The 16,506-nt window shown below is 35.2% G+C and overlaps 1 protein-coding gene across 1 annotated transcript in view; it reads left to right on the top strand.

The window, feature by feature from the left end:
* Nucleotides 1–16,506, top strand: part of SAC3A (SAC3/GANP/Nin1/mts3/eIF-3 p25 family) — a 72,059-nt gene that overhangs the window by 15,146 nt on the left and 40,407 nt on the right. Inside the window, exons 4-5 of the mRNA XM_089826786.1 lie at nucleotides 3,671–3,772; nucleotides 11,223–11,323. Of these exons, the coding sequence (XP_089682912.1) occupies nucleotides 3,671–3,772; nucleotides 11,223–11,323 (203 nt within the window). The remainder of the gene's footprint in view (nucleotides 1–3,670; nucleotides 3,773–11,222; nucleotides 11,324–16,506) is intronic.

The following is a 16,506-nucleotide window of genomic DNA, read 5'->3' as shown; positions in this document are numbered from 1 at the left end:
TAACAGAAACCAAAATGCTAATGTTGAAGTCAGGAAAAAGATCAGAAAAAGCTCATGAAAACAATGATTCTTGAAAACAAAAGGCTGAAAGCATGATTGGTATATTTCATTAATTCAAAATAGTCATTATAGTTTAGGCTTGATAGAATAGCCTTTCCGTATAAGAGTGAAAGTTTCCTAGCTCCTCTCACTTTGAGAGTTCCAATCTCCGTTTATTACAGAGATTTTGATAATATATAGCAGCTAGAGGCGGTGGCCCCAAAAACCCCTGAAAGAAAGCGGATCAGATAGCACGCCATGTGTTTGTCTCTGCGAGGCTTAGGAAGTTGAGATCTACATTGCTAGCTTTTTAGTTGATAGCCAGCCTTCAACCCACAAAGAAAATTAGATCACCAATCATTATTGCTCAACTGGCCCTGCCCTGTCCGCAAACAACACAATAATTTTGAAAAGAAATGCACTAAAATTGGAAGAAACAGCAGGTCTGTAGAGCTAGACACGAACATGGGGTTGCGATGGGATAAAATGTGGCATGCTAGGCAACAGTCTTCTTTGACTAAAAACTGAAGCTTAACAAATACCCGCAAGCTTTAGAACGAACATGTATGATATGAAAAGACATCAATATGTTTTCATGTATTAATCTCTTTGCGACCATAGTCTTACAATACATTTGGAGTTATTTGAATTTTTCCTTTTTTAAAACATTTCACATTTTTTAAACACATGTTGTTCCTTCACTGTTTAAAAGGCATTCTACACTGAGTTATCCAAAAATGATATATGCATGTCATATAAATGTAAGTTATACATCACTGTCCAAATCTAGACACCATAACAAGTGGTATGAATATTGAAAGAATAATCTTATATTTCTATCATGAATAGAGTACAATGGATAATTCAATTATATGAATGGATCATTATAACGAGATCTTTTGATTATTTATGTAACCAGTGTGAGTATACAAGAGTGAGGACATTGAGAGGGTTGCCGTCTCATTATTTGACAATCAACATAAAACACTCTCTACAAAAGGTGGATATGGGATAGTGTGATAACACCACAAAATGTGAATACCAATACAAGGAGGAGTCACATGTCCATTAAAGGTGGATCACCCTTTAAAGAGGAAAAGTCCAATCATAATAGGTAGATATGATGAAGCATTGATAGTTCTATCTAAAGCAGACATTCTCCAACTACTCCTATGTAATTTCTTAAGTAAGCTTAAGTAAAGTGTAACTAGAATGCATGTGTGAATCAACCAAGGTTATCTGCCTTAATTACACCATCAACCAACAAAATCAAAATTTTGCAGGAGTTCCATTCACATCTTAGCATCATCTTCTCTCTTTAAAGATAACCCATGTGTCATATATGGGAAGAAACAGGGCCCACTGATGAAAGTGTTGCAGCTAGTCTTTGGATGGACACTTGGCGTTCCAGCGGGCAATCTGCCTTGATTCATCATCTCCTCTCAAAATTCTGTGACGCCAACACATGTCCAGTCTTTCACTTGCCCGACCCGCTGACTTAAAGGAGTGCTCAGAACATGCGAAGGACACATGACACTCAAGCGGGGATTTGGGATGAGAGGGACAACACCTGTTCCAAACTGTCTGTCACGCTGGCATGTGACATCTGCGAATTTCTACGCAAAACTCCGAGTGGAAGGGTGAATTTTGGTTCAACTATCGCTTTGGACACATTTTTTCTTTCAAGTTACTACTTTTTAATTTACAAAATCAGAATGATATTTTATAAAAGTTGTCTGGCAAACTTTTGAAGACGTTTGTTCTTCATTTTGAAACTATCTTTTGTATGTCTTGAAATTTGAAAAAGCTATGAATGGAAGCTAGCTCACAAGGATTGAGTTTGTGTTTGTGATTGGCAATGATAAATATTGGATAAATTTGGCAAGAGTGAAATTTTAAAAAAAAAATCGTGATAAAATTCAACTTATATAAATAAATTATAGTTTCTAAGAAAGATATATAATAACTTCATAAAAGTAAAGCAATGCGATTTTAAATTGAATACATTATAATATAAGTATGTATACAAATTTAATTTAAAAATCATCAATATGTAAACAACAAATATATAAATTATATATATTAAATAATATAGATAAAACTTAAAAGGATGGATACATCTTAGGTATAAAAAGGAAATTATATTTATTTTATTTTGAAACGAATATCCAATGCTTTTAATAGAAGATGCTATGTAGGATGGGAACCACCTCATCAGACATTGGACAGTGTAATAGAAAGATTGCTGCTGTGTTGCCCTTCTGAGAGTTCATTACATGATGAAATGAGAGAAAAATCCTTTGCTGTTTGAATTGTCATTAGTTTTTATAAAATCCCTGATTTATCGTATGAATAAATTAGAATTTTTATAAAAAAATTCTTTAAAGTTCATTGGATTTCAAATTTTTCTTTTTTTAAGTCTGATGACATGGAATGGAAGTGATCTCTCCAAAAAAGCCACAACTCTGACAGAAGAGTAAGATGCTGAAGTGCACCTACAGTAAATTCTCTGCTGCATGAATGGGGAAATGGCAGTAGTTTGTGAAGAGTTTTTTTAAAGTGTTAAATTCAATTTTTTTGGACAGGGAACTGTTCTGTCTCTGTGTGTTTGTCACACACAAGCATATAGAGAGGCAAATTTTTTATATTATATATTCAATATCTGTGTACACATGGTGGAGATCATGCGTTCAAAACAGTAGGGGAGTAGGGCTGTATGCCTTGATAAACAATATGTAAATTAAATGGAAAAATATAGTCCCTGAATGGAATGCTTACTTAAGGGTGTTGCTTCACACCAATTTAGTGTTTTGCTGGATGGTAACCTAAAAGAATGACCTTTATTTTTTAATCAAAATTACTGCATATACCACACATATCTATTGTTTTATTTTGTTTAATCTGATAATTTTTGAAAACAAAGAGAAATGATTCAGGGAATGCTTATCTGGGATTTTCGAGGCGAGCAAACAGTTGCCATAAAGTTTCTTAAGCTCACAAATACCTAGCTGAGATTTCCAATAACAAGTTTCTATGTTTTTATTTGGTCTACTCTGAAAAGTTTGAAAACAAAGAGAAAGAAGTCATTGATTGTCTGTCTGGGATTTCTATCATAGCAAACAGTTGTCACAGAGGTTGCTTGAGCTTACAAATACCCAGCTGAGATTTCTGATGACTCAATGCAAACATATAACAAATCTTAGGAGTTTCTGAAATGAATTTCCTTATAAGGTGGATGTTTCTTGTTATATTAGATGACAATTTTCAGGAGTATCTATCATTTGCTATAAGATAAGATTTAATGTAGAGCACTGTGATAAAGAATTACCATCCAAGTAATAAATAATCATGGCAACACGACTAATGAGTGTACTTTTTGAGTATTTACTATTTTCTAAATGACAATTCCAACTTTAATCTTTGACAACTGTTTTGAGTTTAATTTTTAAAGACAGTGAAATAAAGTTTCACTCCTTTGTGTTGCAGACTGTATATTCTACTTAATTTCTTTTCTTCCCCTTGAATTTAGCCATTACTTTTCATTTGGCTGTGTTTTGAACTTTGATTTTTCATTATTGGATATTGGCATTACATTTGTTGTCAAGTAAAATGTTTTATTTTGTTCATGCAGCCAGGCATGTTTCCTCCTTCTTTGTTTCATTATGTTGAAAGGGCTTTGGCTCGTTGTAAAGATGAAGTTCAAAAGACTGCTTGTCAAGATATAATGAAACAGGTAATATTCCTACCTTCATTTCCAGTTTAATTCATAGTTATAGTTCATATCGTATATTCTTCTAATTATGTTTTGTTGTTTCTGTGTTTTTCATAGTTATAAGAAAAAACTTTCTTAAGATTTCATACTGGTGTTTGTTAGGTGGAGTGTTTTGCTTATTGTGTTTGATTATTTTCATTTGGGGTTTATCTCAAGAATCAGAACAACCAATGATGAATATGATTTGTTTAAAACTTGGATTTTGTAGTTTTGTAAATGTGTATCCAATGGCAAATATGTTTTTTTGTTTTAAAACTTGGATTTGGTAGTTTTTTAAACTTACATTGTTATGCATGCATCATGAAAGGAAAGGATGCGAGTAATAGTTTGAAGGTTCCTTGGAAGAAAATATCTGAGTGTAAATGACTACACTTGTAGTATATGACTTCTTCAGTGAGCATCTTTAAGTTCATACATCTTTTACTGTGTGCAATTCAATGTGTTTGTAATGGCAACTAAGTACATTTTATCAATAAATCTCAACTTTGATACAGACTAAAGAAACACTACCTTCTGTTGATTTTTTATACCAGAAATGATCCTAAGCAGCTTACATAACAAAATAGTGAACATAAACACAGAATTACACTGGAAAAATCCTTCAACTTGAGGGGGAAAAAGCTAGCCACAAAATGTGTTTTTATTAATGAACAACCAGAAGTCTGAATTACAATTAACACCAAACTAGCTCAACTGTAGTAATAATCATAACCTCTAAGAATCTCCAACAATGAAAACTGTATCCAATTGTCCAAGCAAAAACTGACTATCGAAAACAGTAACCCCAATGTATGCAAATGCCATCAATAAAAATCAACTTGTCTTTCACATGAAGAGTGAGACTCTTCATTGCCCTTGATCCTTCACTGTCTTGACCCTTCAAAGTGAAGAACCTCTGTTGTCTTCAATAAAAAATAAATTATTTATTTATTCAAATTTAGGAAGTTCCCGACACTATAACGTCAACACTCCCTCTTAGCTAGGCAGGTATCTTTCCAAATATCCCTGTCATGTAGTCTCTCAACATGACACCCACAATGGCTATGCCCATTTGTGGAAAAGTGCTTATCATGGAATCTCTCAACTTGATGGAGTTGCACAACATGACATCCACAATGGCTACACCCGTTTGTGGAAAAGAGTTTTATCACAGAATTTCTCAACATGATAATGTCATGGAGTCACTCAACATGACGTCCACCATGGCTACTCCCATGTGTGGGAAGAAGCATATACACAAGTGCTCATTATGGAATCACTCAATGTGTTGTAATCTTGTAGTCTCTCAACATGGTGCCCACCATGACTACTCCCATGAGTAGAAAGAGAAACATCTCTCAAGGGCGTTCACCTCATATTTCTCCACCTCAGAGAAATATGTATTTAGCACATCATCTCTCAAGGGCTTTCCTCTCATATTTCTCTGTCTCAGAGAAATATGCATGTTAACACATAGTAAGGATCACTGATGCCGTGACTCCCTCTCAGCAAGGGCAACATTTTCACATTGGAATGATAGAGAGCTTCACATATATTTGATTATCACAATAAATTACAGTTGGCTCCAATTTTGTACCAAACAAGGAGCTTTCAAAGCCACTACTTCTCGTGCTTGCTTATTTCCTGCAAAGGACTTGGCACTCTTCACCTGCTGCTCAAGCGTCTGAGTCTTCTTGAGCCTAAAGAAATCCTCCCTTTAGCTCATCAAGCTCTCCCTTTATGTAATTAGTAGTATTTTCGAGTCTCAACTTCATCACATTCTCCAATGCATTAATTCTTTGATTGGTCGCCTTGATGGCCTCTGGTTTGAATCCCTTCCCCTGACATGGCACAGATCAGATGGTTATGAATAGATTCAAATGTCAGTGTATTTCTAACCCGATAGGAAGGAAGAGTTGCTAGATAGCATTAGCACACCCGAATCAGTCATTATACCGGACATGCTTTGCCCAATGCAAAGAAAGAACCCATGGATAGTAGTCACATTCAGATACAAGCTCATGTCTGTAAATTCTTGCCCAAAACTCATGAAAGATGAATCTTCAGTGCCTCTCTTGATGAGACTTGGCTTCCATCTCTAGCTGCTGATATAGTAGTAAATGCAACACAAATGCCCAATGTGGTGACTCTTGATTCTGCCAAACTTTCCTTAATAGTGCTGTCTCAATATGCCTGGAATTGTACTGCTGTAGTGTCTCCACATGCAAATAATTTTCAATTGCCAACATTAGCAAGTCTGGGCGATAAGTATTTAAACATCAAACCTAATAATAGAAAGCAACTTCCGTTAGAATATTCGGGCGGCAAAACATCAAATAATATGACTAATAACAATTGCAGATAACCTAATTACACAATAATAATTGTTGACCTACAAGAGCTGTAATCTTTGATACTTCCTTCAAGTATCCTGCTCACATAATCTCGTCACCGATCTAAACAGAGACCTATTATACTCAAATAAAATATCTCAATTAAAAAATATACTCTCAAAGCAGTCACAATATTAGGTTTGATAATAGGACTTATCTGCAAATTTGTTTAGCAAGAGATCCAATATAGTGGAAGAGAAGAATTGAATATAGCCTTGCCAGACCCACTTTAGGACTAGCTCCAGAATTTCAAATGTTGGAAGAAGAAATGTCACCAACTCTTTGCAGGTTGCTATCTATTATTTTGTTTTTGCAAACTGCCAATATTCTTTTGATACACGAAATTCGCCGACCCCCATATTCTTTCTACACACCAAAACTCCCGACTTTGATAAGTTACGACTGCAAACCACTTCTTGGAATTTATGTCTTGAACCAACTCACGGTAACAGGTATTTCTCAGACTTTAGCGGATGCCTCTCATCATGATCCATCCTTGATACAGCTAGGATATGATTAGCCACAAACAAAATCAGAACATACACAGTTTTCTCAATACAGTATTTGCACAACACTGAGTTACAAGGAAGAGCACAGAAACTGCCTACGGAAAGGATTCTCTCCAATGCACCATTTTTGAGAGATACCCAAGACGACCTTCCCGACACTAGAAAACAGAAGGAACCCAACATCCATGCAGAACAGAGATGTGGATGGTTTGATACAAACTATTCTAAACACAGATGCAAGGTATCACACAACCACAAGCCAACTCGACAATTAGAAATTCTTCGAACACATGAATTCTTAATATGGTTGTTTCAATGGTTACGGGCCAGGAGTCCCACACTTAGCATTCTTCATGGCACATAAACCATCTAAGTTCAACTTGCATCTCCAAGAAGGCTTGGTTCGAAACACTACCTGTGTAAATTAATTTCCTTGACACGTAGCATTCATTGAAGTTTTGAAAGCAGGAATTTAACCTGTTTCAGCTAATTCTGGAGATACACTGTTGATGGCAGCAGTCACCATATCATTATTGGACACACTAGAGTTTCTCAGATAATCCATGTGCTTCATTTCTCTGGAGGCCCACAATAATGCACAGCTCAACCCTTAAACAGCTGCAAGGACCTGTACTCCACTCTGCAGGCAGGCAATGAGCCCTGGCATTTCCATGAAGCTGAATTCTGCCTGCGACTTATCCTTCACCTTGTATTCCATCCCCATTGTAGTCTTCTTGACAACTAGCACCATTGCCAAAAGCAAGGGAAGGCGAAGAAAAAGAAGAAATTTGAAACCATGGCTTTGATACCATGTTGATTTTTATACCAGAAATGAACATAAGCAGCATACAAAACAAAATAGTGAACATAAACACAGAAATATCCCCGGAAAACCCTCCAACTTGAGGGAGAAAAACCCTGCACAAAATGTCTCTTTATTGATGAATAACCAAAAGTCTGAATTATAATTAACACCAAACTAGCTCAACTGTAGTGATAATCATAACCTCTAAAAATTTGCAAACAATGAAAATTGTATGCATCTGATTGTCCAAGCAAAAATGACTATTGAAAACAGTAACCCCAAAATATGCGAATGCCGTCCGGCGTCAATAAGTATAAACTTGTCCTTCATATGAAGAGGTGGACTCTTCATCACCCTTGACCGTTCATTTTTTTGACTCTTCAATGTCTTTCTTGAACCTTTTTTGATTTCAATAAAAAATAGATTACTTATATATTTAAAGTTTAGGAAAGAAAGATAAATTCTGACACTATAATATCAACACCTTCATATGGTGTTTTATTGGTATTTATATATATAAATCTATGGTTGCATGCCTACATTTTGTTCCTATTTCTGCGACGGGTTCTCTGCAATTACGTTTTTCTTGCCTCCTTATTCCAACATCTTAGACCATGACATGTGCATTGACACAAGAATATATATGCATTATAGGGTAGTCATTGCTATTACAGATATAATTTGGAAGGTATGTAGTTGACTTGAAAATATCACAATAATCTGTGGAAATACATGCTCAAAATGCATAATTTTGTAATTATTAATTAATATTATAATAAATTGACTTAGACAAGGTTATGGTGTTCTATCCCATTTCCTATTTGTGTGAGTACAATTTGAGTGGTCACATGTTCAAATTCAAACAGGATGAGGTTGAGAGTTGTACACATTGATGAACAATATATAAAATATTAGGTAAACGGAAAAAACCCCAAAAAGCAAATATCACCCTTGGAAATTTCTTGGCGTCCCTAAAGATAAAGATATTTTCAGTTTTTTGGGATATCATTGAAAAAAGTTGGAAAAAAATTGGGAACATAAAAAACACAGTAAAATTAAAAGAGAGATAAGGAGCTGATGGTCTTATATTCAAAGCAATTTCTCATTACATGGAGAGTGACAGTGAAAGTAAAGAAGAGTGTGCATCATTAATTGATTACTCTACTGATAAAGATGTTATGTACACTGTACAGATTGAGAATACATAGGTCACAATAATGACAAAATGCTACCAATCTGTTCGTTAAGATGATTACTAACCACAAAAGGAGTTATGTCAAAAGACAATAATTAAAACACCAATCTCAATGGGTGCGGCTTTATCTACAGCTCATCTGTAACAATGTAAATTATCAAACCATTTCTTAAGTTATATAATTAGCTTACAAACGTATCATCCTGATGAGAAGAAATGACAGTTAGTCAAATGACACAAATAACATTGCTGACAACAATAATGACAAGTCAAAGGATGGTGTAATCATTTGATAGTTTTGTTTAGTAATGACTATGCTTATGATTCATGAAATCAAATAATGACATCAGTGTTCTGTTATCAAAGGCAACGTCAAACCCAGTATACCAGGTGTCTTCACAGTTGTAGCCAACCACATGCATTTTTGAGGTAATGACAGAAGTAATTGCTATTGTCTGTTGGCAACAGATCTAATCTTCTAGTAATGTCAGCTGGAAATTTTAATAGCTACTTATACTTTTTAAGGTGTATAGCCTGTTTATGAAAGTTCTAAAGTAGAATAATTAAAGTTTGCAGGTCTGAAGCTTATATAGAAGAAAACGCTTATTTACTTTGATATTACCAGTTACATATTGCTAATAATTTGTATTGGCAAGAATTTTGGTCAAGGATATTTTGAAAATGTTGTGTTATTTATAGTAAAAGGTTAGGATCCTGTGGAGAAAAGATATATTGGAATTTTCATGACATGATTTTTTGAAGTTATTTGCTTATATGGAAAATGCAATCTCGTTGTGGAGTGGTTTCATGGTGTTGGGGGACTGATACATCTATTTGGTGTCTTACCCTTTTTTTGATTCTTGATATAACATTTGTAGTGATTCAGTTTTATGGCCTCGATATCTTATGCAGCCATTCCTGAGTACTTTAAGTCTATCATGTTACAACTTATCATATCATGTGTAGGAGTTCTCTATGTTCTACGAAGTCTTAGGATATGGTGACAGGGCTTGGGGATGGAATGATGATTGGCTTTTAATTGGGAATGACAACTAATAGGTGTTTGGCAGCAAAGTCCTTATTTATGGGTTTCATAACATTGCCCCATTGCAAATGGGGACCCCCTTTTTTCACTGCAGTGGCAGTAGTGGTGGTCTTAGTTGGCAACATTTTCATGTTTCCAAGTTGGGAAAGAGTCAGTGAAGAGGAGAGTATGAAGCTAGTCGAGTCTTGGAGCTGGAAAATAGAGTCTTATTCAAGCTTAGGGTAAATTGATCTTGAACAAAGCCTTAAGATGATGAGGATGTTAGCATTCAAGTTCAACCAATACATGAGTCCCCTTCCCTCTTAACGTCAATTTTTGTTGATGTGACTTACAGAATCGGAGACTTAATATCCCAAGTTGAAATATAAAATTTCCAACTCTCTCTTGAATAGGGATGCTTATATGTTAACTGATGCAGACAGATTGCAGTTCCTTCTTAATCGTGGACTTCCACTCAGTTTTAATGATTTGATATGCTGGCTATCACACAGGGACTTATGCTATTCATTCAATGGATATCACCTTGACTTCTACTTCTTCAATTACTTCCAACCAAACAACTTGCAAAAAGACAAGGGTTTGAAAAATTCTATCTAAAGAATGCAAGATAATGTTGATGAGGGGGTGAGCCTCTAACCAATCCTTGCTGCGCTAAATCAACCAGGCATAGGAGGGTGCTATCTTCTACAGATGCAGTAATGATTTTCACATTGTCAATGCTCATCCAAATACCCTATGAAGGCACAATCTAAATGAACATCTCCAATAAAAGTTAAACACTTGCAATTTATGCCGAGCTGACCTTGTACTGTTACTCACAATCAGTAAGTACCAAAAAGTATGGACACTAGCTTGATTTAGCAACTTCGATTTAGTCCCACCAAGCCCAAATTAAGGCCTTTGAAACCTCACAAATCTATATATATCACTTTTCCAATCTTAATGCTCTCACTTATTCAACCTTTCTCATTCATGCAGCTTTCTGTTGAAGTTGCATTCTTGCATTCCTGATCAACACCATTAAAACTTTATAGTGATTTGAAGTGAGGCTGGGATACACATTTATTGCTTTTGTGAGGGCTTAGGATGGTGGTGGGGTTCTTGAACCATTAGGATTAGGGTTAGCAGTTCAAATATTTAAAAAACTTGCTTTTTAAAATTTCTTTATTTCAGCTTTTAAAGGTAGCGATCCCCATTAACTGGAAAGAGTTGCTATTGATAAGCTCTTGGGATCTTAAAAGGATCATCTATCAATTCTTAACTATTTGAGTGGTTATTCCATCAAATTCAAACATTCTTGTGGTCTACAGTTTACAATGTTTCGTGCAATAATTAGTATTTTGTTTGCTTTGATTAGCTTTATTATTTTATATTTATATTCATTTTTGCATTATGTTAGCTTGTTAAAATTTGAACAGTTTTGTTCAATTTCTCTGTTGTTGTTTTTTTCGATTTTCCTGATGAAATAATTTTCTTCCTCAACAGATGATTACAAAAGCTTCTGCTGATGGTTCCCTATTTACTAGAGATTGGGATACAGAACCACTATTTCCTTTACCAAGTTCAAACGTGTTAGCCAGCTTGGAGTATGACATTTCTTTTCCTTTTTGTTTTTTCCAGACTTCTTGAACTAATGTGATGCTATATTTTTTCATATAACAGGGATCACCTAGATTTAACTTGAAAATAGCAATTGAATATTCTCTTCTTTGTGAAATGATGCAATCATGTATTTTTTTAATATAATGGGGATCGCTCAGTTTAACTTGAAAACGGCAATTGACTTCCTAATATATGAAATCTTTGGTGTGTGGAAATGACTTCCTATTCTGGAGAATAAATTAAGAAAATGTTGATTCGCACTTTAACAAACCTCCTTACAATTCATATATTTTGAGAGGACTTATTAAAAAGGTACAGTTAAATACTTTTTTGAAAATTTGAGATGTGAGAAGTGCCCATTTATTTTCCTTATTTCTGGATAGATCTATGTCACAATTTTTAATAGATAAAACCTATGTAATAAGGTTTAAGTTTGAGTTCAAGTTCATGTTGGGCAACAATATAATTCGGATGAAATTTGGTGATAGGAAAAATTTCAGAAAAGTTATTTTCTTAACTAACATATCCACAAAATTTTCAAATAAGTAATATTTTTATTTTTGATCGGTAAGAGGCCGAAGCCAAGATTAATTATTATTGTGTTTGTGATTAATTATTATTATAATTTATTAAGCTTGAGTAGACTCAAACTAAGAGGCCCACAATTTACCATTATGTTGTAGGCTCTTTGCCTTCAAAATAAGTAATATTATATTTGTTTGATCTAATTTAAATTTGTCAAATTTTATATATTAATAATTAAATATCTAAATTAAATATTTTTAGAATTTTAGAATTTTAATCTATTAATGTCTATATTAAGAATAGAACAATAAAATAATATAATATAATATCAAATATATAATGTATTTAATATGAAGGTTTTTAATGAAAATCAATTATTAAAAATGAACTTAAATGGGAAGGGTTTCGGGCACAAGTTGCCTGAAATGCCTTTATCTCTCAACTCCTCACCTCGGGTTCACAACTTGCCTTCAAATATTGTAGGTGTCTCTCCTTTCACTTTGATCTCAACATTATTTTGGAGCAGTCACATTTTACTCTCGGCCTGGGTGTATTTTAAGGAAAATATCTAAAAGCCCTAACACTTTAACAAGCATATGTTTTTATCTAAAAACTTTTTCTTGTTTTCTGTCTGAATTTGGTGGCGAATTTGTATAAATTTCACACTGGTGTTATGAATTTGCCAAAAACAAACCTTATGTCAAAATTTTTGTGAACCTTGCGACATAGGATGAAACCATATGGATGAATATTATTTGTTTTAATGCTGCGAAAAATGTCTAAACGAACATGCTTATGGCATACAAAGGGAAATACTTTATCACTTTTATTTATTGTGTTATTTTTTCCTATTCAAATGTACCAATATTAGTTTCGTTATGGCACAATGTGTTATCTGATAATGTGTTGTTTGACTAAGTTGTTGTAGATAATTGGTACTTCAATTTCATTTCGTTTCTGACTATAGCAAGTACATGGTAACATTTCACTTTGTGTGATGATTTTTTGGTGATCTACAAGTGCTATGCAAGACACTTGAGATTCTGAATTTTACTTCTTTGGAAGCCTAAATATACTAGAAAAAAGGTTGCAGATATGGTTGTTTGAAATATGCATTGCATGATGGTTGTTGGGCCTTGAGCAGGCATTGCATGTTTTATAAGCTTCATCCTCAAACATCTCAAGTGTCTTGCATTTATACTGGATTCTCACCTGATTCTTTTGTTTGACCATTGGCACAAAATATCACTGCAGGGCATTTTGTTTTCCTAGATCTTGGAATCCATTAACTCAGCCATTTTTATACATGATGTTCATGCAACATCTCCTTCCGTACTTGTTAATGCAATTGCATTCTACTTATTTGAACTCCATGTACTCATTCCACTCTCTAAAACAGTGGCTTGTTATTTTCTTCATATCACTTTTTTGGTCCAATTTGCATCAGAATAACCTAACAACAAAGGAATTGATAAGTAGGAGATATTTTCCACAGCAAGTCAAATTGTGATATTACTTTCAGGATTTAACTCTGTAGTTTTTGAGTCAAACTCATTGACCCATATACCATGAATAGTGATTCACACATGAATCCATCTCTCATGAGAATAAATGGAACACTTAGCATTCATTGGATCTAGGTGATGCTCACAAAGGTGAAGCACCGGGACTTCCCGGGAGGTCACCCATCCCATTTCTACTCTAGCTCGAGTGCGCTTAACTACGGAGTTCCCTCCATGGTTAAACCCACTCTGCTTGCAACCCCATTTGCAAACCCTTCACCAAGTTTTGTGCCTTATGAACCATTCATTAGAAAGCCCCTTAAGCTCATCAATTGATAAGTAGGAGATATTTTCCACAACAAGTCAAAGTGTGATATTACTATCAGGATTTAACTGTGTAGTTTTTGAGTCAAACTCATTGACCCATATACCATGAGTAGCGATTCACACATGAATCCATCTCTCATGAGAATAAATGGAACACTTAGCACTCATTGGATCTAGGTGATGCTCATAGAGGTGAAGCATCGGGACTTCCCGGGAGGTCACCCATCCCAGTACTACTCCAGCTCGAGCTTTCTTAACTACGGAGTTCCCTCCATGGTTTTGCAAATGGGCTTTTGCCAAACAATATTTGCATGCATATAGAATTTGCCAATTTCCATGGAACATATTTCCTCACTGTTATATGATCTCAACACACCCATATTGTATAATTTGTTTGCTTTTCAACTAAGACGTCAGTTTTTTAAAATTTAACAAATTCTCAGATTTAGAACCAAAAGATAAGTCTATGTGTATGTGGAGACATCATCAAAGAAGAAAACATAATAACTAAATTTACCCATAGAACCGACATTGACATGCATTGGACTATATTCCAAATGAATGATTTCCAGGTTTTTTGAATCTCTGTCATTTCCAATAGGAAATGTATATTCATTATCTTTTTCAAACATAATCCTCACAAAAATTATTTTTACCAAAAGAAAAATAGAAAATCTGTCAACTATTTTCTAATCAATAATAGTCTTAAGGCCTTTATTACTTATGGGACCCATATGTTGATGCTCAAATTTACATTGACATAATTACAAAAAGTAGAGGCATTAATCCTCAATAGATTAGTAATCCAATATTCGCTGGCTATTGCCAAGTTCCCCTTACCAATCTGCAATCAGACTTGACAAATGTCTCATTCTGGAATCATATAAGTTGGATATAAGAAGCAATATTCTTTGCAAAACTTGGAATATGCAAAACATGATAAGAATTTAAACCCTCCCACCGTTGAAATTCACAACTATACTTTTCTCTTAACAACAACTCATTTGGTACTATTGTCAGTAAGGAAAAGCCCTGCCCCATCATATATTGTATATTTAGAAAGCCACGCCTTGTGAGGAGTCATATGGCAAGAGCAACTTGAATCAATAATCAAGCACCATTACTTAAATGTTAGCAAAAACAAATAAAGCATCATTGTTATGCCATAGTAATCTGAACCATTTTTCTGGTTTTGCATTCCTTCTACATATCTTCCTTTTGCAATAGTCGCATCCAAGTTGGCACACTCGGGTTCCACATTCCAAAGTTTGGCTGCCCCTTTCTTGTGGTGATCCTCCTTACGTAACAAAAAAAGCAATTAAAAAAATTGTAGATAAGATAAGATAATGATATTAATGTCCAACAAAAGACCAAAAAGAGGTCTATGGGACTAAAAGATTACAACAGTGAGGCTGACACCAGCAAGAGCACACAAAATTGTTCGTAAATAAATGAGAACAACCAAAGTAATTACAACAAAGAACAGAGACAGGGAAAGTGCTAGGAGTCTTTCTTGGGTGAAAAGAAATCAGTCACTGAATGATACACATGCCGATGTGAAGAGGCACTGTACTGTCTCTGGCCACTCACACCAAACCCAACAAAAATGACACTGTGAGGAGTGAACCTATGATATCTGATGATGCGCCTCAAGAACAAAGTTTGAACCCACTCTATCAGGCCCAATCTGAGGTAAGAAGGGCCCCAAACCATAGATCCATAAAGAACATTGGGCTGCACAAGAGCGTCTAAGAGAGATAGCTTAGACAAGGTATCTTGGAAGTGATGTTTGAAACACTGTTTCTCAAGCAAAGCAAGAGAACCCATACCCTTTTTTAACTTTGGGCTGAATGGCTGGTCTGATACTGAACTGCGGACCGGAAAACATAACTCCCAGATATGTGTAGGATGAAGTGATCTCAATCTCCTAACCCTGAAAAATGAAGTGAAGATGAAAAGTCTTTAAACAATTAAAGACCATGACCCGAGTCTTACCCAAGTTAACCACAAGTTGTCGTTGATCACAAAATAAAGCCAAGCCATCAAGAAGTCTTTGTAACCTGTCTGGAGAGGAAGCAAGGAGAACCACATCATCCGCAAAAAAGAAGGATAGAGATCAGAACTTGATGAAGAAAACAACCATCCCTTGGGAGCAAAGACTTCAAGAGGAAATCCTCAAGCGCATCAATATATAACCCAAATAAAGTAGGAGAGAGAGGACAACCTTGCTTAACCCCAATGGTGCTATGGATCGGATCCGAGAAGCCCTCAAGATTTTGGAATCTGCCAGCCACAGTGTCATACAATCTCATAATAGCGGTACATAGCATCTCAGAAATACCAATCTTTCTAAGTCTTTGAAATAGAGCCACCCTAGGAACAGAATCAAAAGCTTTGCGAAAATCAACAAAGCAGCAATAGACCTTCTTTGATTTGTGTTTGGCCTCCTCAATAATAACTTGTAGTGTGAAGATATGATCCGTAGTTTGATAATCCGCTCGAAAATCGGCCTGCCCTCTAGCCCTACAACCATTCTTGTCGAGCTTCGTAGATAGCATAGCATTAAGAGCTATCGCATTTAGTTTGGCAAAAGTGTGCCCAATCATGATGGTTCTGTAGTTCCTTGGATCAGAGATAGGGCCGGTCTTGTGAATGGGATAAATCAGATGCCTAGACTAGGAGGTTGGAAACCTATTGTGAGTCACTCTATTAAAAAGAATAGAGAGATAGGGGCCCATAACTGAGGCACCGAACTTGAAAAGCTCAACTTGGAAACCCTCCTCATCAGCAGCTCTACTACACTTCATGGATCT

The sequence above is a fragment of the Cupressus sempervirens genome, chromosome 4, assembly GCF_028749045.1.
Source record: "Cupressus sempervirens isolate cs-2001-9-10 chromosome 4, ASM2874904v1, whole genome shotgun sequence".
In the NCBI taxonomy this organism is placed as follows: domain Eukaryota; kingdom Viridiplantae; phylum Streptophyta; class Pinopsida; order Cupressales; family Cupressaceae; genus Cupressus; species Cupressus sempervirens.
Note: the sequence above shows the minus strand (reverse complement) of the source record. Positions and strands in the feature narration are given on the sequence as shown.